At 44.5% G+C, this 25,737-nt stretch overlaps 2 protein-coding genes across 5 annotated transcripts in view; both read left to right on the top strand.

Annotated features, from left to right (window-relative positions):
- Positions 1–7,654, top strand: part of LOC131265770 (bifunctional heparan sulfate N-deacetylase/N-sulfotransferase) — a 39,981-nt gene extending 32,327 nt beyond the window's left edge. Inside the window, exons 3-5 of the mRNA XM_058268078.1 lie at positions 3,897–5,745; positions 5,813–6,162; positions 6,231–7,654. Coding sequence (XP_058124061.1) covers positions 3,897–5,745; positions 5,813–6,162; positions 6,231–6,333 — 2,302 coding nt within the window. The 3' untranslated portion in view covers positions 6,334–7,654. The remainder of the gene's footprint in view (positions 1–3,896; positions 5,746–5,812; positions 6,163–6,230) is intronic.
- Positions 7,655–9,092: 1,438 nt separating this feature from the next.
- LOC131265771 (calcium uniporter protein, mitochondrial) overlaps positions 9,093–25,737 on the top strand; it is a 102,288-nt gene continuing 85,643 nt past the window's right edge. Inside the window, exons 1-2 of one of the 4 annotated variants that reach the window (XM_058268079.1) lie at positions 9,093–9,211; positions 10,932–11,429. In XM_058268079.1, coding sequence (XP_058124062.1) covers positions 11,283–11,429 — 147 coding nt within the window. In that variant the 5' untranslated portion in view covers positions 9,093–9,211; positions 10,932–11,282. Of the gene's footprint in view, positions 9,435–10,931; positions 11,430–25,737 lie in introns of all 4 variants that reach the window. The other 3 variants (XM_058268081.1, XM_058268080.1, XM_058268083.1) reach the window with 3 other exon arrangements.

A 25,737-nucleotide genomic window follows, 5' to 3' on the forward strand; every position in this document is an offset into this window, starting at 1 on the left:
CCGCGACGTTCCACTTCGAGGGGCAGAGGTTGGTCGGTAGCTCGCTAGCCGGGTAAAGAAGAAAACCCTGAGTGTGTCCCAGCTCATCGAAACGGGTAGAAGAAAATTATAAAAAAAAAAATAACAGACGCAACGCCTCGGGAGTAGCTTTTGATGCCCTTTTTCGCGCGGAGGTGTGATTAATTACGAACTACTTAATTAACATAAATCTACCTTTCGCATGGATCAACCGCGTTGAGGAAGGGCTAGGGAAGTAGATTGTGAGTGGAGAGGGGTCTGAAAAAGTGCTCCCTTTTATCATCCCTTAGTTCCACTCCTCCCCCGGGGGGGTGACCTTACTTTGCATCATCATCATCATCATCATCACCATCTTCGTCCTTTTTACTTACCTTGCGCTCCGGTTTCCCTCCAGCGGTAACTCCTTCGTTGCTTGGGCAAGGATGGATGTACTTTTAGCTTAATCATCGCCACCCACCACGACGTTGGAAAATCATCGCCCATCGGTATCGGCGCTTCGGTGGAGGAGGTAGTTTTCCCTTGGGTGGGAAAAATTGCACCAAAAACCCCCGTTAACACTTGCGAAAGAAGATGGACGGGTTGGGATCTGCGTGACAGCGAGGTGGGGGAGGTGCTTAATAGTGTTGGAAAAAAAACGTGAAATGCGCGAGCACTCAATTAGCATAATAATAAATCAAAACTTTCCCATTGACACCCCGGCGCTGCTGACCGGCGAAAACGTCCGGAGCTGTCAGGTTCATTTGAAAGCTTTTCCGTTTTTGTAACGTTTCATTTGCATTTCGTGGGCGGAAAGGATGCAGCACATCGGGCCGAACACTCGTTTTGATGTTGGTGGTGTAGGGGCAGAGGGTGCGGTCGATCATTAGAGGATATGTTTGCAAGCGTTTGAACATGTCCAACGGTGGTGGATGGGTCTCTTTTGTTTTTTACTTTACTATTTTAATATAATGCACGCTGTTGACGCTTGTCGAACATAAAAGCCCCTTTATTACAGCGATGTTGTACATGCAAGTATGCGATCGGCGTTAATTATGGTTTATGCTGTCACTGTTTGATGACCGCGTTTTTTTTTTGCAATTTGTGTTTCATTTAATTGCTTGTTGGGTGGTTGTTTATTGGTGAAATCGGATATAAGCGTTGTAGGATTGTCTACTAATTATATTGAAAATTTATTGTTAATGAGCTAACAAGCTTTAAAAATTATATTTCCTTTGATCACTTTGACGTAGAATCGCATTGTTATTCGCTTGGAATTAGTATGAATTTTGTTCAAAATTATGTCAGTATAATGATCGCTTAAATTAATATGTGTTCGTTATCGTTGAATTTTCTGACAATCTCTGTTACAGAAAAAAATAACCAAATTACGAAAGAACCATAAAACAAATTTGATATTTTCATACTAGGTTTAATAAATTTTCATACTAGGTTTTTTTTTCAAATTTAACACAAGATTTGCAGCGAGTTAACAAATGTCGTTAGCGAAGTAATCAGAGACCAAACTCCACCTTTAAAGTTAAGCTTTGTACAAACTTTAACGCCCGGAAAAACTCCCGATGGCCTACACACATTCTTTACGAAGCTTATTTATTCGCATACATATGAGCCGCCAGGGTTTGTCCTTCAGCCCTCAGCCCTTTGCGTCCTCTCCGAGCGCATATGAAAACTGCACGCAGTTAATCTGCATCGGCTGGATTTATGGCATGTTTCCATCCTTCCAACCCCGTCATCAGCTTCCCTTCTCTTGACATCGCAACCCGTTCTGTTTACGGTGGCGGTCTTCACCTGAATTATGGTCAACCGATGGCCTCCGGTTAGCAGCCTGGTGGGCATACTGTATGTTATCCTTGGGCTCATGTTGCCTACCGGCGCGGGATAGTGGAACCCACCGCCCAGAAGGACTTCAAAACTTCCGGGCTAACAATGTTGATTTGCGTGCCTCGCAGGCAGCATTTCGCTGCCGAGACACAAGGCACAAGGAAACCGAAACCAATGGGGGAGGGAGAGACACCAGAGACGGCGTGAGAAGAAGTTGCGGGAGATGAAACATTTTAATGCCGACACAGACATAATAATTTCCAGACCGGCAAAACTCCTCGGAATGGGGAAGAAATGAACAGGAGTTCCTAGTCGCCACTAAGTGTCGACCGGAGATGAAGTGAAGACGCTCCCCCCTCCCCTCTTGCCTGCTTCGAAAGACGAGACACATGTATGCGCAAAAGAAGATCCTGCTGAATTAATTGCATACACTGGCGTAACCCTCTCGACGGGCTAAAGACGGACCACGACCGGAACGGGACTGGATACGGAATGGAGATTCGGAGAAGCTTTTGTAAGCTGCACACACACACACAAAACACACAGCTGGGTACCGCCGGGTCTGGGTTGGAAACCGTTGTCCGCCGGGTAAGGATATGACAGGCGGAAAGTAATTTTGAGTTGGGCCAGCTCCGGTGAAAATGTCATTAATATTCGAGCAAATGGAAAACATCCCCCATCGTTGAGGAGGGGTTTAGGACGTCGCCTCTTCCAGTTGCATATCTATCGTTTTTCCCGAAGACATAATTCATCGTCCAGTTACGGCACTGACCATAAGAAGAATGGAGATTAATCTCGTTATGTCTCCATTGCCGATGGCGATGTGTGTGGGTGTATGTGTGTGTGAATAGACCGAACGGGGCGTTGCGTGATAAATCATTTCCCAGAACTGACGGAATGGAAATGTAGGGAAATTGAAACGTTCAGGTGTAGTGACATATTTAAATACCTTTTACATGTGATACGGTGACCGTCATCGTTATCTTTCCGACTACCATTTCCCGTTCGTGGCGAATCATTCTTAAAACGGAACGGATTCGAGATTCTGCGAAGTACTTCAATCCGTTTATGCGACGATTTTCCCTATTTAATACGGTTTTGTTTTTTACTTTAAAATGCGATAATAAAAGACTGATGTTCCATTCAAGCCCAGACTTGAAAGTACTTTACGCTTACAAAACTAAAGAGCAGTGCGTTATGGCCATGCTTTTTCGTTTTAAAATTTTCACTTTTCGAGAACACTTTAGAATACTAAACAACAGGGTTTCATTATCAAGCAGAATTATTCAGTCTGGGTAGCAAACTGTAGCCCCGTTACTTCATCATTTAAAATGTTTTGAACTCCTATTAAATAATGAACAAAATAAAACAATAAAACAAATTTGTCAGGCTGCTTATGCATTGCAACAAAATTATCAAAAAACGATATGTGCAACAATATATGTAAAACATGAGGAAAAAATCAAAATTAATTAAAATGATATTTTAATACCTTTTTGACGGGGAACGGACATTGCTGAACGTTGCTGATGGGTTAATGGTAGCGTTAAAATAATGATTCACAAAAACTATGATTCGTAATGATTCGTTAAAACTAAAACATCACAAGTTCATACGAAAAACAAACTGTAAAATATACAATAGAAGATTTATTCTCTGTGAAACAAGAACGATGTAACATGGGCGGCCAAATGGAGCAAATAAAATTCCTCATTTCCCAGAAGCATCCTTGAAGCAGAAAAAAACCATTGAATCAGTGTTCAATATATTAATTTCAACATACCGGAGCAAAACAAAAAAATGCCTACAAAACCACCGGATTGTGGTTTCCGGTCCGTCGAATCGGTGGCCACCAATCGGTGCGTTTTGGTCAACGCCGCCCCGCAAACGACGTGCGTAATTTCCCCCATCGGCGGGAAAAGGGGAAACCACTAATTCATCCCACGTACCGCAAAACATTCCTTCTGAAGTTCTATCCGATCGTGTTCGCTTCATGGAAACCATTGTATTGCGTCATTTAATGTGTTTTTTTCTTTATCCTTTTTTTCTCTCCTTCAAAGGTACAAAGTGGAAGTGGCTGGCAAGAGCCTTCCAGTGCTGACGAACCAGGACAAGGGCCGGTACGGTGTGATCGTGTTCGAAAACCTGGACAAGTATCTGAACATGGACAACTGGAACCGGCAGCTGCTGGACAAGTACTGCCGGGACTACTCGGTCGGCATCATTGGGTTCGTGAGTCCGAGCGAGGAGACGCTGGTCGGGGCGCAGCTGCGCGGATTCCCGCTGTACGTGCACACGAACCTACGGCTGCGGGACGCCAGCCTCAACCCGGGTTCGCCCGTGCTGCGGCTGACCCGTGCCGGCGATACGGCCTGGGGTCCGCTGCCCGGCAACGATTGGGCCATCTTCCAGCACAACCACAGCGGATACGAACCGCTCGAGTGGGCCCAGAAGAACGTGTTGGACTACCCGACCGATGGGGTCGCGCAGCCACCGCTGGCGACCGTCCTACAGGATCACGGCCAGCTCGACGGCATCCAGCGGATACTGTTCGGCTCGGGGTTAAAGTTCTGGTTGCATCGGTTGCTGTTCCTCGACTCGCTGTCTTACCTTAGCCACGGGCAGCTCAGTTTGAACCTGGAACGGCGCATCCTGCTCGATATCGACGACATATTTGTGGGTGAGAAAGGCACCCGGCTTAAACCGGACGATGTGCACGCGCTCATTGCAACGCAGAACCGCATCGGTGAGATGGTGCCCGGGTTTCGGTTCAACCTGGGCTTCTCCGGCAAGTACTTCCACCATGGCACGCACGAGGAAAATCTCGGAGATGACATGCTGCTTCGCAATGTGGGACAGTTCAATTGGTTTTCCCACATGTGGAACCATCAGCAGCCACACCTGTACGACAACGTAACGCAGCTGATGAACGATATGATGCTGAACAAGGACTTTGCCAAGGAGCACGGCATCCCGACCGATTCGGGGTATTCGGTGTCGCCACACCACTCGGGTGTCTATCCAGCGCACGAGGTTCTCTATACCGCGTGGAAGAAGGTGTGGAACATCAAGGTTACCTCAACCGAAGAGTATCCACATCTACGACCGGCCCGGCTACGCCGAGGGTTCATCCATCGGAACATTATGGTGCTGCCACGGCAGACCTGCGGTCTGTTTACGCACACGATCTGCATCGACAGTTATCCGGGCGGTCGGGACAAGCTGGACGAGTCGATCAGGGGTGGCGAACTGTTCCAGACGATCGTGTACAACCCGATCAACATCTTCATGACACACATGTCCAACTACGGCAACGATCGGCTCGCATTGTACACGTTCGAGTCGGTGATCAAGTTCCTTCGCTGCTGGACCAACCTGAACCTCACCTCCGTTCCGCCCCTCAAACTCGGCGAGCTGTACTTCCGACTGCACCCGGAGGAGCGTGATCCGATCTGGGGCAACCCAGCGGACGATCCACGGCACGCAAAGATTTGGGCTGGCAATAAGCGGCGCACTACGCTCCCGAAACTGCTCGGCCTTGGCCCACAGAAGACGGGCTCGACGGCGTTCTACACGTTTCTTAGCATGCACCCGGCCGTGGCCAGCAACCTACCGAACTCGGACACGTTCGAGGAGATACAGTTCTTCAACGGGAACAACTACTACCGGGGGCTCGATTGGTACTTGAACTTTTTCCCCCTCCAACCGAACGACACCGACGATAAGTTTATGTTCGAAAAGTCGGCCACCTACTTCGACGGTGAGCTGGTGCCGAGGCGCGCCCACGCCCTGCTTCCGAAGGCGCAGCTGGTCACCATACTGATCTCGCCGGCGAAGCGAGCCTACTCCTGGTACCAGCACATAAAGGCGCACGGTGATCCGATCGCAAACAACTATAGCTTTTATCAGGTAAATCGCTTCGCAAAACCTTCGTTCGATTGTGTTCTAACATTCGCTTTTGTGTCTGTCTTTTTAGGTTATCACTGCCTCCGAGGGGGAACCGAAAGCCCTACGCGATTTGCGCAATCGATGTCTCAACCCGGGCAAGTACGCACAGCACCTCGAGCGCTGGCTAGCGTGCTACCCCCAACAGCAGCTGTACATCATCGACGGCGAGCAGCTCAAGTCGAACCCGGTTACCGTGATGATGGACCTGCAGCGCTTCCTAAAACTGCCCCTGTTCGACTACAGCCAGCACCTACGATTCGACAATAAGAAAGGTTTCTACTGCCAGGTGGTGTCGGAGAACCGGAACAAATGTCTCGGCAAATCTAAAGGCCGCCAGTATCCACCGATGGACGACCGGAGTGCTAAAATGCTGCAAAAGTGTGTAGAATGAGTTTTACGCTACGAGTCGATTTGATTATCGGCATTTACCCTTCCTTCCGTTGCAGGTATTATCGCATTCACAACCAAGCGCTGGTGAAACTGTTGAAAAAGCTCGGTTCGCGACCCATTCCCCAGTGGCTGAAGGAGGACCTTTCGGTGACATCTTAACGAACGATTCGATGCCGACGGGAGTCGTAGAGGAAAGTGAACATTGGACTGTACTAGTGGCCACATTGCCGATGGGAATGGTCCGGTGTGTAAAGTAACAAAAGGGAAAGGAAATGCGTGATAGATGCGGGTAACCGGTGGTTAAACATAGCATCCATTAGCGGAAGGGATATGATACTGTAAAGCTTGTAAAAAAAACACTGTGCGTAACGTTTCAAACAGGTACTACTGTAGGCAAGTTTAAGTTAAGCGCAATCGCCCCGATTAGTCAAAGCCGAATCATTAGTAGGATTCGCAGTGAAATATGGTTTTATAGTATTGACGATCGATGCCTTTTCGAGCGTTAGTTTTGTTTTTCGGTTAAATGACTGATCAACCTGCCAAACCGCTCGTTTTACACAAACCATAAAATATTAGTCCTGACGATTCTTTGTCGCGTGAATGAAGAAAATTAGCTTTAGCTACAGAAATAACGCATACTGACGGGTAAATAGCTCAACAGAATAATTTTAGTTTACAAGCCACTTACAAGCGTGTGTAATATGTTTTAAAGCACACTGTCGACCATTCATATTGTTTGAACCAAGTGCTTTACCTACAGCTCACACACTAAAAGCAATCAAAGCAACCGGTACGGTGTCCTGGATCGATGTCCTGGAAAAGCTTCGAATGAAAAAGCTTCTTCAAGTTCATACAAGCTTCGTAAATGCGTCAGCGAGACCGGAAGCTTTGGCTTGCTCCTTAGCCATAATTTGTAGCGGTAGGATTTTATATTATTTGTTAAACTCCACTCGTTAGTATCACGGTTCAATGAACTTATTACTAACATTAAACCAATCAAATGGCCACTATTTGTTTAACAAAAGTTTAGTTTAAACGATAGTTCGTTGAGGGGCAGCTTTGACCCGTCATGCATTACTGTTAAGGCGAATGCATCGGAATGCGAGCAAAGCGTTAGTACTTAGCGTGTCACGATAAAACGCCTCGTTCCATTGATTTGTTTCACCCACATCTAAGATACTTAACAGCTCTTGAACAGTGTTGGTCAATAAATAGAAATAATGCTAGCGGCGCAGATATGTCCAGTACGAACAACTACCTTCTTCACAAAGAATGAAAATATAATGCTTTAGGGAAGAAAGAGAAAAAAATTCCCCAATAAAACAAAAAAAAACTAAGATATCAATTATAAATGCTTCAGGATTTATGTGAGAGGGTGAACTTTAAGAGAGAAGAAATATACCAAAAAAAAGATTCAACAAATCAGGACCTCGTCAGTCTGGAAAACCTAAAGCAAATAATCAACATATCGAAATTCCCAGCAACACACAGCAAGAGAGTAAATAATTATATGTCCAAATTCCCGTACACCGGTCAGAGGAAGGAACAAAAGCAAACGATTTTGTGTTGTGAGTCAGATGCTAAAAGAGTTGATAGTAAATCAACATGAATTATTTCGGCTTGCAGTTTCGGGTGCTTGATAGTGAAGATGGTTTGAACAGAATCTAATGCTTGTAAGCAACGCATTGGCATTGAAAGGGCCATCAACCTACAAAGAACGAGAGAGACAGAGCTTTTAATCGCTGTGGAGGGACGAAGTTATTTTCCCGGAGTGTAGAAAAACGGGATGAACGATCCTTGATTACTGTTCCGTGATGTGAATACAATAATACAAGTATTGAACTAACATGTAAGCGTGTCTCCGCAATGGTCCAACCGCGTTACGGTGAAGCATGTTGTTATACGATTTAGCGAACTTCCTGCAATGCGAGTGGCGAGTGTAAGTACTAGATAGGATCAAATGAAGTGACCTGGACTAACGTGAAAAGCATAACTAATGCGCCGGAATCCGATGAAGAAATGGAAATGAAGGATGGTTTAATTGAGCTATTTATAGTTAATTTTAAAATGCTTAGTAGACAGTTGGCAAACATCGAGACGCGAGCTGCAAACGGTCCCCGTGAACAAGTGAAACATTCATTTTGGCACCAGCAAACAACAAACACTTGTAAATAATGTCCAAAACAGAAGGCAATGCCGAAGCACATCGGGCGTAGGTTAAAGGCATCACGGTTAGCGGATGTTCCTGGCAGCTCCCAACGCGTAGATTGTAAGGATAGCGGGCGATAGTCAGACGCAGGAGTAATACGAGATTAAAATGCGATGAAAATTTAAAACAAGTTCAATCTTGACTTGAAATAAAACCTTAACGAAACCCGTGAATGTGAAAAGCGTGCATTTTCTTCTTTTCATCACCTGAAAGAACTGCATACTGTTAGGCCATGAAGTGGCCGTATCTTAACAATATTTTTGTTTCCGTTTATCCTGAACAATGTCAAGATTTCTGGGTGACGAAAAAGGCATAATTTTTCAGTTGATTTTACAGTCAACATGTGAAACGATTGGCTAAGGTAATGCATGAAGCTAAATGGGAATCCAATGTGGACCATGTGCTGGTAAAACAAGTAACCTAAAAGTGACTATTTTATGACTAAAGAGATTATTTTCCGAATAAATATGACGCTCCACGAAAAACGTGTCTTCTCGAATCATCGCTCTACCGTATCCCTGCTGGTAAAGCGGTAACAATTCAAACTGCCATAAACGCAGGTTAGCGCTGCACCTTGCACGGCAAGTTCGTCCACGCTTCAACGCTACCGTATAAACGCGCCGCACACCGGACGAACAAGCTGTCAAAGGGGCGCCCTTGTAAAATGTGCTAAAATAGCAAAACAAATCGTGCTGCCCAATCAGTACGGTACGGTGTTTAGCGCAGGAAAGGTCGTTCGAGGCGACCACACCACAGCAAGTGCGATTGCTTGTCAAGCAGGAGATTCCCTTGTACAATTTCACCTGAGCAGCGCAGGTGGTGTGAGAGGTGGGTTCGAGGGGCGAGGCAAAAGGTATCCGCGTTTTCACAGGCTCCGTAGCAGGTGTTGTTCCAGGAGTGTAGGAACCGGATGTGTTTAGGAGCTTTTCGTCCTTCCCGTGTGGGTGTGTGTGTGTGTGTGTTTTTGTGAATCAAATATCCTGTGGAATCCTAGTGTTTGCTCTAACAGAACGACCTGTAACGTGCGCGGTTTGAAGCGCTCCCATTGACCGTGAGTCATAGCTAAATTTTCTATTGCCATTTTGCGTAGGTGTTCGTTCGGGGGATACCAATAGTTTGTGGAGCAGGGAAGTGCGTTGTGCGTGAGACTGGGTGCAAACATTCTTCTTCCTTATGCGAGGCAGGATGGGCAAATCGTGGTCTGACATCTTCAACGTGAAGTAAACAGAAAAACCGCAGAACCACCACCAGCGGTAGTAGGGAAGCCAGCATCCATGCGCCGGGCACCGTCAGGCCCGCACCATCTTTGAATGTCTTTGTCCCGGGCAAAAAAGCCGGTCGCGCGAGGTTGTGCGAGCTCCCGACTGTCAAAACGGTTTGCTGTCCCGGACTGAAGTTGTTTCCGAGTTTGTGCGCGGTGCGGATGGTGCGGTCGGGTTTGTTCTTTTGGTTTGGGGAAGAAAAAAAACCAACGTGTTCGACGCGGAAATAGACAAAACTGGTGGAGATTGGGTAATCGTAGCAATCATCGACACACCGGCACAGAGCAAAGTTGGCAAAGTCGCCCTTGCGATAAGGGTGTGTGTGGAAGAAGGCATCACGACCGGGTGCGGAGAAACATCGTCGCCGATTGAAGCGGCTAAGAAAATCATGCTCCGTTACTCCGACGACGCTGCGGCAGCTGAAGAAACGTAGAATGTAAGAATCCCGCGACCGGTTTTTCGGCCGTGCGTGTTGGTGTGCGACCCCGCAGGAGAACACGCGCGACTTGCCAGCGAGAAATAGAACCGCGGAGTATGTATGGAGCGCAGAAGTGTTTCAGCCGAAAAAAAATAAAATAAAACCCCCCGGAGGAAGAAGGGAATGAAAAAGAACCATCCGCGGGTCGCATAGAAGTTTATCATGGGGCAGTGTGCGCGTGTGGGTATGTGTGTTGTTTTGTGCTGCGAGGTCAAATGGAAAGAAGCGAAGAAACAAGTATGCTGCCCGCGAATGTTTTGCGATGCGTCGTCTACTGCGATTCCGTCATCGTGTCGATTCCGTAGGTTCCTACAGACGGCTTCCCGGGTCGGTTTCGTCAACATTCACAGAGCGGTGACCGCGACTTGGCGCCTCGTAGGGTAGCCCTTGCGGAGGGATGGGGTTGGGGGTTCGTGTGTGCAGTTATCACACACAGGTGAACATTTTCGACAGGTTTGGTCCAGTGTATGCGGAGGTGTTATTTCCGATGGCCAAAACGCTGGATCGAAGGAAAATGAAACGTGCACGTTTTGTGTGAAGAGCAAGCTGTGAAGGAATTTGAAGTTTGCTAATTTCTAGTGATATTTTATTTTCTAATTATCGTGTGTGATGTCAAGCCCCTGTTGTGCAAAAGTTACATTTTAACACATTCAATTAGATTAACATTTCATTATAAAATACCTTCATCAATTTTCCATCCAAAATCATACCTCCAATATTTTACTTACCCGCGTCATTTCCGCGTAGACGAAACACGTTGCGTTTTGTTTATCTTTTCCAATTCATAATATACCCATTTATCTCCCAGCCGATGCTAGTGGTGCAGTGTTTTCCACTCTACTAAAGTGCGTGGTGTGTGTGTGCGAGTGTGTGAGCGTGTGTGTGTGTGTGTGTTCCTGGCGCCAATTGTGTTTTTAAGGGGGAGGGGAAAAGTTTTTGTGAGTTTTTAAAGGGAGCCACAGTGCGCCACCAGAGTGTTGTGTTTGTTTGTTATCAACGGCGCGTGATTTTTCCTGTCATTCCTTCGCCCCTTTTCCGTGATTAGTGATTAGTTTCCGATCGGAGGAAAAGAAACCCGACTAAGCATCAGACGCCGGCAAAGCTTCAGCACTACTTTAGTACGGTTTTTAGGTGAAGAGAGCGCGCGAGAAAAGTAGAAATGGCCGCACCGAGGGTAGCCTCCACCGGGGGATTTTTCGTGAACCAGATGCTTATGTTCTGGCCGGAGCGACTGGCCGCCGGTGCAAGCCGGTCGACGTCGAGTACGTTGCTTGCCAGCTTAGCTAGACATCAATTGCTGCAAAAGGTAAGTGTCCACGGTAAAGCGGTTTGTTGTAATGCGATTCCGGTTGGCACGTGCTTCAGTAGCGGCCTCCAATCGGTTATGATGTCATATGAAGCACCAGACCATAATCGCATGCCCCTGTTCAGCATTCTTGGGCCCATTCCTTGGCACACGATGCGAGACAAGCAAAACAAAACAAAATGCTCTATTGGCGCACGCTGCTGAAGTGGGTCGTTTTACAAACCCAACTGACAGACAACAATACGACAGCTTGAATGTCAACTGACACCGGCGGGAAACGTTTTCACCCTGGGATAAAAAAAAACGTTGGCGACAGGGAGAGGGAATTTGATCTTTTCAGTGTCTGTACATTCTTTTTGCTGCTTGTCGTGGAAAAGGGTTCACTTTTCATCCGGAAAGCTTTTTACCACCCCTGGGTAAAACACCCCTTGGGACGGTTCAGGGTGCACCTGCTGTGCAGTTCGTGCTTCTATGCGTTACTAGAGCTAATTGCTTTTATTTCTTCTACACACTTTGATGCAAGTACTATTTTTGTAACGTCTTTCACGAGCCTGTGAAAGATGACGGGAATTCCGAGAACGGTTGAGGAGTGAAACGTTTTTTTGACTGTTTTCTTCGAACAAATCAAATCATTTTCTTTCCTCTGACACCGTCAGCTTATCTCACTTTTTATTATGTACTTTTTTTTTTTAATTTTTACATAACAATACATTCTCTTTCGGATACCCAAAGGCTAGTTAATGTGTATTATAATTAACCCTTTTTTCTTGTTTAAAATACTGCGTGTAACAAAAACCTAACATAAACAAGTGCAAGCAAATGCCCAACGAGGGTGTAAAAATAAAAATAAACCAAGCCTCCTTTCGAGGGGCGGAACGAGAAAAAGAAAAACCTCAATATATACTAACAAACCGTTTTCTACGCCGTGCATAAACACTTGTCAAAATCAACCAGCTGCCGGTATGTTCAACATTTCAATAACATTTGGTTAGCGCGAGCAAAACCGAAAAATCGCTTTCCCTTTTCTCCGGTTTCTGGTGGTTTGCGTCATATGGAAATTAGCATACGGCCGCGCAAACACCCAACACTCAACCCATCTCCAAGAGCACACACATGACGCTGGTGGATTAGTGTATTTTCCTAAATTTACCCCGAGGCCATTCGGAACTCGCTGGGAAGTTTTCTCCCCCTCACTGTCATTCCCTCCCCCACGTTTTGGTGTCCGAGGTGCTGGATAAGTGTGTGGCGGAAATTGGAGTGACATTTTGTTGTAACGAGTTTGTTGGATCGTTTTTCCTTCCGATGCATGTGTCAAATTTGGGACACAGTATAATTTAAACTTTTCGACACGGTATTTGTTATGTTGCTGGTTTTTTTTGAAAAATAATTAAAAGAAAAATTACAACTTCAGCATCAATCAGTACAAACGATAGTTATCCCAAAAAATAATGCATGTTCAATGATGGGGTGTCCATTTTTAGCTTCAAAATGTGCTGTATACATTTAGCAAATATTTGCCAAATAAATCGAAACATAATCAGGTTGAAAACATACTTGTTGATCGCTATGCTACCAAAGCAAATACTTCCCCGAAAGAGTAAATGTTTGAAGAACGACACTGTTGACTGCCAAACATTTGCTATCAGAGTTCGTACGTTCAGTGTCCGAAACATGTGATTGCGTTATCAGTACAATGCTTCGATGTTTCGGTCTCTCGTCAGTTGCTTGTAGCATGGAAGAAAAGAACAACGTGGCATGGAAGAAGATGAACTGGGGAAAAACGATGAAGTTTGATTGTGATGCCATAACAGATATGGATTTCACACCGTTCCGTGCCACGTCACTCATAAGTTGGTGACGCTATTATTTGTGTTAGACATAGATTTTTCTATGCTCCATAATTTTTGTTTTCTGCGTAAGATATGGTTAGTTTTGAAATGGCTTCAATGTTAACAGCTACAACTGAATTATTGGTTGCTTTAACACCTTTCTTCGTTTATAAAAACGATGCAAGACTCGTCCTATGATAGTATTATTTTTGGTATGGAATGTGTTAAACCTGTAATCAAACGGAGCGGAAAGAAGTTCTTTTCTTGTGTAATGCTGATGGAAGCTTCAAACGATGCCATGGCTTTGGCAACTTGTTTTTTCCCATGACGAAAAGCGCCATTTCACCCGCTCGTTTATCGAAATTAAAACCAAAGATTAACATGTTTGTATACTGCTTTGCTGTTTATTCACCGGCTCTAATCCTTGAAGATTACTACCGCTTTACTGCTGCCACCGGTCGGTCAAACATGCATTGATTAACGGTTGCGGTTTGACCTTTTTGAAGGTGTCGGTCTGGGAAAGGTTACCAGACAGTGATATTTCGTGAATGTTTTATATGCTACGTCCGCATTCCCTCTGGCTAAATAAGGTGTTGAGACGGTTCCTGTCACCATGGTCATTAAATGGGCCACATTTGCGCGACTTTTTTTCAGCGGAAAAATTTTAATTGTAAACGATGCACGGTGGTTGGCATATTCATGCACTAAACCCACATCCTCCTACGTCTGGTGGTTTTTGTCTGAACGAGCTAATCATTTTTTGAAAATGTCAGCCCCGCGTTTGGCGTTTGTTCGAGGAGAAAAGCCACATTATAAAGTGCGCCCGTGGATGAACAATTGGGCGATGGCGGCGTCGTCCGGATGGCGCCACCCGGCGCTTGTCTGTGGCGGCAGCCTTGAAGAATTATTCACGGGTCGGTAGCAGCTGCTGTCAAACATTTTTCGATCCAAGATCGGGCGCCATCTGGTTCCAAGGGCCGCACTTTACTTCTTCACAACGCTCGCCGTTTGCCAAGTGCTTTCATGATTCGGCTTGTGAAAATCTCGGCCGTTCCATCCGGGGTTTGTAGTCGATTTAAAAAGTCGCACTGGCTTATGCTTATGCCCCGGCGCCGGGAAGTTCTTGGAAGGTAAAAACGAATACTCAGTTTTATATCGTCAATGGATGTTTTTCGGTCATCGCAACTATTTGGAGGCATTCCAAAGTTTTTCGCTGATTTCCACATTCACTGCACCAATGCTGTGCGTCATAAAAAGACATACAAAATAGGAAGATTGTTGAGGTAAAATATTGGATTTTTCCGCGATGTTAAAGCTTTCAAATGAAATAGACAAAAGTGTCTAAAATGTTTTACCAAAATGGTTCCAATTAGCTCCATCCATCCCTTCACCTTAAAAGTTTTCTTATTAGCAATGTCCGACCCCGGGTGTAAGATGAAGGATAATTTTCCTTCGAAAATGCCTAAACTTCTGGCAGGCGGTGGGTGGAGGCAAAAGCTTGCAAACGTCAACTCTATCTCGGCCGATTCTAAAAGCATTAGCTTCACTCTCCGTGTTCAGCGATGCGAATGTTGGTAATGGATCAAACACCGAAAATAGACTTTCCAGGACAACACGGCACTTCATCCGACCGCTGCCTGGGCATCTCCATCTCCAATCCGAAGTGAAATAAAGGTTTCTCTCATCCCATCGATTTCCATTGGTTGGTCAATAAATCATAAATTATTCATAGGACATGATGGGAGGGAAAGGATGTGGAAGTGAGGTGAGGTTTTCCGTTCTTCTCAACCTTCCCAAGTGTCCACCGATCGCTATCGATGTGTTTCGAATTTACCGGTAGCTAACCGAGAAACCCCGGACTGGAGTGGCTTCCCTACGAAGAGCGGAACCTGACGCTCGGCGCGATGTTGCCCGAGATGCCACGCCGTCTATATCAAGTTCTTTTTGTCGTGTGGGCGCCAGAGGCGCGAGCGGGGGGATACAGTTGAATTAGTGTGGATTGGTAAAATGGAAAATTGGTCCGTCGATTGTGCCACGTCGACGATTGACGGACGGACGGATGACCACCAGGACACACGGGATGACCAACCGTTAAATCGAACCCAATCGACGGCCGGTGGTGGGCAACACAATGGCCACCATCGTGCAATCGGCATGAATAGGATCCTTACGCTCGAATCGGTTCGTTTTATTTCTTCCCTCTTCCGCTGACACACGATGACACGACGAACCAAACGCAAACCAATGTGACAGGGTATTTGGGGCGCATGGTAATGAGAAAAAAAATTGGACTTCCTGTCGAGCTGCGCTGTGCCACACGAATTTCCACACTCTTCACGAACCACATTCAATGTCCTGCCAAATTGGGAGCCGTTCGAATCAATAAATTCATTACACTCGTCCGGGCATGAATGGAGCCGAAAAACGTTGATTACAATAACCTGTCTGTGTGGGTGGGTAGTGGTAAATGATGGGAAATGGAAAATCAATTTTCCTCTCACACGATCCGCAGGTGTGCCGAGCCGCCAGGAGACTCTATTTGCCATTCAAATGGAACTAAATATTGTGCTCGTTACGAATCGTCGTTATGGTATTTCTTGGCTCGATTTGGTTCTCTTTTCTGTTCCTAACTTTCATACAAAATCTCAACATATGCTAGTCTCCCAAGCATATGTACATTGGTGCTTTTATTTAGCACGAGGAAAAATTCCGGTCCTAGCCGGTGCGAAGATGATGCCTTCTGCGTGCACAACAACGTTTTACTGAAAGGATGGTAAGTAAATATGGTACCTTACCCTCTGACGCTCGTCGATCCGAGTATAATCATTTCGCCGGAGTGACATCAAATCAAAACAGTTTTCCTTTTCAATTTCCGCAGCATTTCCATCCTCCGTTAGGGGTGGTTGTGTGTTTGCAAACGTGCTCGTATCGTGTACGGCATATGTACGCCGGATTCGGACGAATTGTAGATAAACTTGTTATTGGAGTTTTCCGGACCCGGGGATCCAAATGGAAGGGAAAACCGGTACAGCTTTCCCTCACGCACGCATCCATTTTGAGCTCTCCCTCGGTGGGCGTTGACGGGAAGTGATTTTCCTGTAGCAAATAAAAATATAAAAGGAAATAGTTAATAAATATTCATGACCACAATGGCGAATTGTGGACGCGTGGTGTTGCAAATAATCCTGGATTATAGTTTTCGGTTTTACTTTTCGGCTTATTGCAGAATGTATGAATTGGTTGAACGTAAAGAAAACCAATTGCAAAATGTGTGTGTGTGTGTTTTTTTTTGTCTATTCCTATTAAACACACCTGGAAATATGTCTTTCGGATAAATAATGCAAATTAAATCATTCAGCATCCGTCGCAAAGCCTTGCGGATGGTGGTGGTACGATTAAATTGGAATTGTGTCCCAGTATCGATGAATCTTGTTGAAAAAATAATAAATTGTTCAATTAATTAACAGGCTAAAGTATATCAAACAGATTGAATTTTAATGAGCAACGTTATTTTCATCCCTTTGCGTGTATTATTTGCGCAACCCTCTGCCATCCGGAGCCGGAGTTGTCCGCATTGCATTGCTGTGCACAATCGATTGAAACATGCACCGAAACAAGAGCGGTCGGATTTTTATGGGGAATAAATGCACCTCTGGCCCCGATGCTGAAGTCCGATGTTATTGGCAGACAACACCACCTATAGTGGTTTGTGTGTTTTCGCTCCTCGTTCTGCCGTAGTGTGGACTCACTGAGGCGGAGGAGAGGCACGTGTTGGCCGCGCCGCGGATTCGTAATTTAATTTCAGCCAATCGTGTGAACCGGACGGGGTGCAATTGAAGCCAAAATTTGATCGACTCTATTCGTGCTCCCTCCCACTGGTGCATGAAAAGTGATTTATTTAAGAGCGAAACATGATTGGATTAGCGTATTTTATTTGTTTGTTTGCGTTTGTGTTTATCTTTTGAATGGAGCCACCTGGAGCGATTGTGGTTGAGGAAGTTGTGATGAGAAAATCTGATCCCAGCTGGGACTCGAGTTAGTCAATCCGGAGCTGACTTGGGAGTGGTCTTCTGGATCCGAATCCGTGTGTGTGTGCCGTGGGATCAAGGTTGCTGGAACGAAGCAATACTTGCATCGAGAGGTTAGATCGCCACAACTGTTTATGTCTCCTTATCTTGGTGGAACCGAGTCCAAAAATAAACCAATTCTGATGTTAGAATCGACGTTTGAAGTAGATACCCAGATAGGGTTGTTGCAAGGATAGGATTGTATGTATTAGGATGTATTCGTTGAAGTTTTTTTATAGTTTTTGATCATGAATTACATGCACTACAACTAGTGATGGGCACTCCGGAACGGCTCCACAGCAACGGTTCCGAAGCCAGCTCGGACATTAGTCCGGAACCGGTTCCGGAGCATGATTTGTATTAGGATATATTCTTTAAATTTTTTTATAGGTTTCATCAATGAATTACATGCATTACAACTAGTAATGGGCACTCCGGAACGGCTCCGGAGCCGGCTCCACAGCAACGGTTCCGGAGCCGACTTCGGCATTAGCTCGGAACCGGTTCCGAACTACCGGCTCCGAACTAACGGTACCGGAACATGATTTACGCCAATGAAAGTTTCGTTAGTTTGTTAGTTCGTTCGATGAAAAGCATTTTTTTCAGATATCATACGGATGGTTAGTCACTATGAATGTGTTTTAAAGCATGGTACATCTATATAAAATTGATTTCCAACGTTATTTACATATGTTTGTGTGGTTATCATAAGTTCCAAGATGACGATATGTTTACTGTCAAATTGTTCTACAGGACTCATCTTTGGGAATAACCTTGCGTAGGATCTCAATAACGGATTTAAAATATGACAGTTTCAGATTCTATGGGAGCTACACGATAGTAAGGGATCTAGGACTCTAGACATGCATCCCAAAGAATCCGAATACAAAATCTTGAACTGAATTCCAATGCTGGATTCGGATCTAAGGAGCACGGATTTGTGATCGATTTCAGATCGAGTCCCAAAATCATATCCGTATCCTTTTTCCCAACACTTCGCGGATAGGCTATTTTTGCGATATGGCTCAAATATCATCAATGGACGGTTTTGGTAGGCATCATCCGACGTATTACGAAAAAAGCATAACAGAAACACGACTAGCTCCATTGTACATCAACCTCATAAACAACGTCTCTGATTGCTCGCTTTCAGTCGCTGTTGTGCCTGCCAGTCTTAAAGCCAGCAAAAAAGAGCCTGGCTTCTGTGACATATCGGCCTGACATGGTGCTGTTTTGTCGCACTTCATTTCCAGCCTTCCCGCCACGTTGATCCTAGGCTTGAAAAGTGAAACTGTTCGACTGTCACCGTCGTACGCCATGATGTGATCCTGGGAGCGTAAGCCCGTGACGGTACGATGATGCCTCGTTGCGTCTCCTAACGCGAGACAAGCTTGCTTCCTGTACGGCCGACTTGCTCTTTTCGCTTCGCACACGCTTCCCCCCCTTGGCTAATAATTGGCCTGTCAGGCACATCTGCGTCCTCGTCCTCGTGTAACGGTCATGTGCTACAAAGCATCATATCCTTTGTTAGAAGAATTTCGAAGACGCTGCGGTGTGGTTCTTTTCGCCTTCAACTATTCGCCAGCGAGCCCATCGAAATCCTTTATCGTTTTTGTTGGTATAAAGCAAGTGAATTCTATCGTAAATCTTCCTAAGTGCTTCCTTACACGTGCTGGAAATGAATGAGCCCGTACAACAGTATCTTAAACCGGTAGCTTATCTGCCACGTTGTCTAGCAAAATGGAACAGATAAGATACGGCACCGATAAGATTGTCTTCCGAGTTTAAATTCACCGCCTAGTCTCGTCGATAACTTTGATTATATAAGTACGATGACGTTCCACCATAGGGAAGGCGTAACCGACCGTCTTATCGTTCATAGATTAACCTTACCGGCATACCTACTCCGGTTTCTTGTGGGTCGCATGATGCATGGCCTAATCTATGACACGTTTTAAAGCTGCTAGTTCTTGATCTTCCTCCCGCCCCCGAAATCTGTGGGCGTGCACGAAAGTTTGCTAATCTCTTTTTCGCCCGACCTTTTTGGCGAACTTCGTCTGGCCTTGGCATAGTTTTGCTCGCCAAAGTTTTACCAAAGTATGCTGTTTTCCCCCTCCGGGGGATAGCATTTTTAAGTTTGGAAAAAGTATTTTGACAAGCTTTTTAGTTCTTTTTTTCCTCCCGAGTTGACATTCCACACCGTTCGCTTCTGCGATGGAATTGTGTTCGCCCAAAGCTGTGCTTTGATCGTGTGAGCGTGTTTTGAGTGCTTTCGCTTCAGATGGGGTTTTCCAGCGAATAATTTGTAATATGTCTCAGCCCAGATAGTTTTTCCCACCCTGGGAGACTGTTGGTTGTCTGTTGTGTTAGTTGTTTTATTTTTACTTCGGTAGAAAATATTATTACGGGAGCAACATTCCCCCGAACCTGAGCCTTTTGTTTCTGTTTTCAGTCAAAGTTCGTGCTGGAAAAGTGGTTTAAAAAACCCAAGGGTCCCGTGTTGGACAAAACTCACTTTGCCACTTCGACGCAGTTCGGGTGGAAAAATGTAATCTGGACGACATTCTGTAACCGATCGGATCAAAGGGAGACATCGTTGGATCGTCCTCGTTGTCGTCGCCCAAGCCGAAGGGCGAAGGGAAATGAACTTCTCTTCGGGCGTGTGTTTCGACGCTTTCGCTGGTGCGAAATCCTTTTGGGATTTCATTATCATAAAAGCAGCAGAAGTGAAGATTGTTTGAGCAGCAGTTCCCCCCGAGCGTGCAGCAGCTGAAAAGTGCTGCTCACGGAAAACCGAACCGTTCGGAGGATGGTTTTCTTTTTTTGTCGTTTATTTTTATTTTACTTTTTTATTTTCTCCGCCACGTCCATTTAGTGCCATCCGAGCACCCGTTCGCCATATTAAGTGGCCGCGGCGAGGGCGCAAAGAGCAGAGCACGGCTGCGACAAAGGCGTCGTCCTTCGGTTCGTGCTTGCCAAAGGTCTTCGCTAGGAGACATCCAGTCTGGTGGGATCGTTTTATTGTTTGCAGTCGGGTGCGTTTTGCTAGCGCCAAATCATGCCGTGTTCGAAAATAAAGTGTGTTTTGTTGATACCTTTGGAGAGAAGTTTTCTCGCCCATTTGTATGCTTTTGAAAGTTATCTTAAGGGTAGGAAGGGAGGGAAAAGAAGGTACACTGGTTTTCTCCTATGCCAAAAAAAATTTTTACACCAAATCGATTATGACAAGTTCAAGCGATGATGCAAGAACTCGATAAAAGGCAATGTTGACATTATTTATTTCGATTTTCAATGAATTTCGAACTTAGGGCAAATGAAGGTAATTCCGTTTGCCCTCCTCCTCGCCCACCCCTCGGTGGGAACTGCGTGACTTGCCGAAGTACCTTCTTAAAAATATCTCGATCAAACAGTCCGACCTCCCTCCTCCTCCTCTTCGTCCACGTCGCTGCCGCTAAATGGGCAATACATAAAACGTACAATGACGCTCGGGCCCATTTTTACGACTGCCGCCGCCGCCGCCGCCGCGACGTGCCTTTTGCGATGTTCGCCTCCGTTTCGTCGCCTCGGATGATCCTGTATTGCTCTTGTGCAAACTCGACTCGGCGGAACGCATGATAGAAAAGGCACGGACATAAAGTCTTACACTCGTTCGAAAAAAGACAAACGAAACCAAAAAATAACAAAAAAAAACAATCCGAGCTTCTCCGAAAATAAAACCGTACTTTTGGCTACGATCGGCAAATCACGGCACACCGGGCGCGCGCAGACCGGTTCTTCCAACATAATCTGTGGGGGGACAGAAAATGGAGCGTCGGATGGTATGTGGCATTCCATGATAGCGTTTTTTTTTTGTTTGGTTCCTTTTCGTATGCTTGTGGAGATAGCTTTATGAGGCACCTTTTTTGACGACCGAAGAAAATCCAACCCAAAAGAAAGATTAACAATAAGGGAAAGGTGATAAAATTACCGGTCTAGAGCAGAAAAATATCCACCCGAAGAATATATCGTTGGCTCGTGTGTCACCTTCAAACAAATCGCTTGGGTTTTTTTCATGCATTTCTTTTTGGTTGCATTGTTTTCGGTTTTCTCTCAGTTGAGCGAATTTTTACTTACTTGCTTCGGCGTCTTCGATCTCGGCGAGATTGACGATGAGTTCGAGCAATAAATTAACAAATATTTCCATTCATTTGACTCCATCGTCTTGCCCGTGATACATTTAACACGATGACTGCCATGTCACCCAAAAGTGGGAGACAGCAGAAATCAGTTCTAAAAAGTTTTTGACCCATAAATAAGTGAAAATACAACATAAAAAGTATAGTAATATTTAATATCAATTCCTTTGGGAAGCTAAGTTTGTTCAGTCTTCAAAAATCGTTGGAATAATAAATGTTAGAAATAAATTTTATTGAAAAAGTTTGTACTAAAAAGGTGTGCTAAAAACGCTTGACCGTCAACGTGTTAATGTGGTTTTTCGCAGTGTAAATAAGTATCAGTATTTGTATACAAATATTAAACTTTGGCACATGATACTTTAAAAAAAGATTACTTGGGTAGTACTTTCAATATAAATCGATACTGCTTATAAATCTAAAGAAAATATATTCCTGAATATTGTTCCATCATCTGCTTCTGCTACGCTTTGAAAATAAGCCCGCATCCTTCAGCGGCACTCTTCCACAAAGTATTAGGCGCCTCCATAAAGGCCCGTAACTCTTTTCATCCGACGGAACTTTCGGCTGAAACAAAACATGCTGCATGACATGGTGTGGCTCTTCTCACCAACTGTGGGGCGAATTCGACCTAGATTAAACGCCGTTGTTCAACAAATTGTACCAAAGTGTCCTACTTGAGGCCCTTTTCTTTTCCGGAAACGCATAGAATTAATTCTCATCAGCCGGGGGGAGAGGTGGTGAAGGTGCTTGGTAGCGGAACCATCGAAGGACTTATTCCGTTCCACCTAGTTAATTTCAATTTTGTCCAATTAGTCCAATACCGTACCCGAAAAGGACGGGAATAAAAGCGGATGCGCGGTGATCGAGAGCTTTTTCGAGCGCTTACATGTTTTCCCGACGTCCGACGACGAGGAGGGAAGTGCGAAAGAACTTTGGCATTCTCGCAGGCCAGGTATTGTGCCGAAAGGGATTCACCTCATCAGCGCAAACAATGCAGCCCACCAATACCATAACCACCACCACTAAGAAGGGTGCGCCAAGGACGAACGCTGCGGGCGTAATTTAGGTGCGATGGCGCCGGCTATTGATATTCAAATATTTAAATTTATTCATTGCCTGTAACGATATAGCTGCCACGGTATGTGTGTATCCCGGCACATGAGACAATACGCTGTGTTGTGTGCTGTGTGCCTTTTCTTGCTGTTGTTTCTAGCTTCCCGGGGAAAATGCGTATGTCGAAGGAGAAGAGTACGCTCCCCTTTTTGGACTCGCCCCAAGAAAGTATCTCCATCTTGATGCCCATTCATCGGAAGATATAATAGGGGGCTTTACGTGGGGAAACTTGGTGCGCAAACAATCGGGAAAAGTAAGCCCCATCTTATTGGTTGCCATTTCGTTGAGGTTGACCTTTCGATGGGCCACTTACAATCTGCTCTTTCGAGTGGTCTAGTTATTCTCGTTCGTGTTCTTGAAAGATAATACAACACTTGTTAAAAATTAGTTACGTAATTTGTTGTCTTAATAAACACCTTTTTAAAGTAACGATTATTGATTATACAAGAAGCTGCTGATCGATAAATGAATCACGTCCACAAAACTCGTCTGCCATTGCTTATTTTGACGTAGCAAACATTTCTATCGATTTTGTGCTGGTACGATTTTTCATTCGATCAAAAGCCCCAGACCGTAAATGGAAAATCTCGATCCACCTTCGGTCGGTAAGGATTGTAAAATTCAATTTGCACTTTGATCTGATACGGGTGTCGGTTTTACTGACAGCTTCCGTTATTTATGCGTTAGCCTGTGGGAGGTGCGCGACGCATAAGGCATTATGGATTGTTTGGTGGTGTTTTTTGGCGCATTGCAAAAAAGCAATTGGCTTTTAGTACATCGAATCCCGGGGCGTAGCTAAAACTTTTCGATGCTTTGGAAAATCAATTTTATGTTAATGTCAGTCTAACTCGTTTATCAATAGTTCTTACTTGCTTGACGCCCCGGCGTTGCTCGGTGAGGTTGAGAAAAGAGTTATGGGTTTACTCGTTACTTGAAAGTTCGATTTAATTTAATAGTTACAATAACGGTATATTTAAAATGGTTGATATTTCATCAATTTCCCCGTGATGTGTAAACCTTGTTATAGCTATGGTGGATACACTTTGACATTTGTTAACATGCTTGTTTTGTTTGTGTTAGTAAAACTGAGTTTAAATTGTAAAATTTAGATGATTTTATAAAAAAAAAAATAGTGATCAAACAAACCTTCAACAGCATCTACAGTGTTTAAACTTAGTGTGTGGCATGTTTCAGAAGCGACAGTTCAGTATTGGTCGAGTTTTTAGTGTACACGAAACTCCATACATAAAAAAAAACTAAAATATATAATAGATACACATCGCGAAGGTGTTTCACGTTTTGCATTGTATTTCAAAATTGATAAACTAATTGATTTACTCTTATTTTAACAAGAAATAAGTACGCCAATTTGCTTTATAGTAACTGTTATTTAGAAGCGTTCTTTTATATCCTTCGTTGAAAAAGATCCTAATTCAATTGTACTATTTGTTCATTTTCATGACTCTGGTTTTCAACTTGACTGACTCCTCATCAAATCACAGCGTTGTACACAACTTCCAAAACTATAAAGCAAAAAATAAAAAAAAACAACCTCCCCCTTCCTTTAACCACACCCTGTACTACCGCCCATCGCTAGATGGCCCATTTTCGCCAACGTGTTTGTGTGGGCCACTTGCCGACCGGAAAGCTTACTCATTCGGAAGTGAAAATGTTATGTTTCGGTTCGTGCCAAATAGCTCGTTTCGGGAGTGTGACAAGACGCATGGGGCGGCATACCGGTGTGACGGGTTACGGGTTCGCTCAGCCTTTCCAGGGCAAAACCAGTAGGTAGACCATCGGACCAAAGGCAGCGTCGGAAAAACATGTGCATTGACTTGCCCGAATAGCTGAAATACCGTATCAGCTCTCGGTTTATGCTGGTTTCGAACATTTTTATCCTTGCGGTTCGGTTTTGCGGCTTGGCAAATATGCTTTTATGATCTCCTCGACATCATGCTTACTTTTTTTTTGTTTTTTTGTGAAATAAGTTTAAAGTCCGTCGTATGATCAACTGAAATTTAGTCTTAAATAAAACATCACTAGCCGAATTGTATGTTTAATGAGTAAACAAGCCTGAAAGCAACAAGCATTGAAAAAGATACCCGGTGTTTGCGTTAACAATCTTATCTGCCAAAATTAAGAGCCATTTACTAAACCGGATTGATTCGAGCATTTCAGTGAATCTGGAGAGGAAACCAGCGATCTTATCGGCAAACGTAAAAGCCATGCAATATTTCCGATTGCAACTGGAACCGAGCGCTCGCTTGAGCGTGTGTCACGCAAATGACCGATTGTGCCAAACTTGCCTCGTACCTAACTTCTACCGCTCGCTAACACCAAAGTGTTTGTTTGTGTCAATTCCAACCGAGCACAACTCTCGGGCAGAAGATTTATAGATGTCGGCTATTGGGAAAAAGATTGATAAACATTTATCTTGGCTCGGAGATTGGTCCGGCACGATAAGCAAAGCTAGGGAGACGCTCCTTCTTGGCCGATTTGTTTACATTATTGATTGCCCAGTAGGTAAACGCTGGTCGGTTGAAGTATCTTGTTTGTCATGGATAGTGTATCTACTTGCGCTTAGTTGAATGACGATAGTTTGTTGGACGAACTTTTGCTTTTCTCTTCTGTTGTATGTTCCACAAAGATTCATTTAACTTTTCGTAAAGATGTTTGCTCTGACGTAATGTTCATGTATAACTCACTTCTCCATACTTTTAGTTATGAAAATCTCTTCTCTTCTCTTCTTCTCTTCTTCTCTTCTTCTCTTCTTCTCTTCTTCTCTTCTTCTCTTCTTCTTCTCTATATCTATAAAAATGGATGTTTGTTTGTTCGTGATGCTAAAACTCAGAATCGGCTGGACCAATCTTGATGACGTCTTTGTATGATTTGTTCCTTTTTACCCAAGAAAAGTAAAAAAAAGAGAATTTTAAAAATTCCCAAGTAAAATGGGAAAATTCGATAAAAACGGCTTTTTTCCATATCAAAAAGAATATTTACCATCTATATTGAAAACTAGGGTACGGCTGGATTTATCCCAACGAAGCCTTCTGGTGATTTGTTCCTTTTGTTTTATTTGATTATTAAGTCTTCTGATGGTTTGTTTCATTTGACTTAATTAAAG

Source organism: Anopheles coustani, chromosome 2, assembly GCF_943734705.1.
Source record: "Anopheles coustani chromosome 2, idAnoCousDA_361_x.2, whole genome shotgun sequence".
NCBI lineage: Eukaryota > Metazoa > Arthropoda > Insecta > Diptera > Culicidae > Anopheles > Anopheles coustani.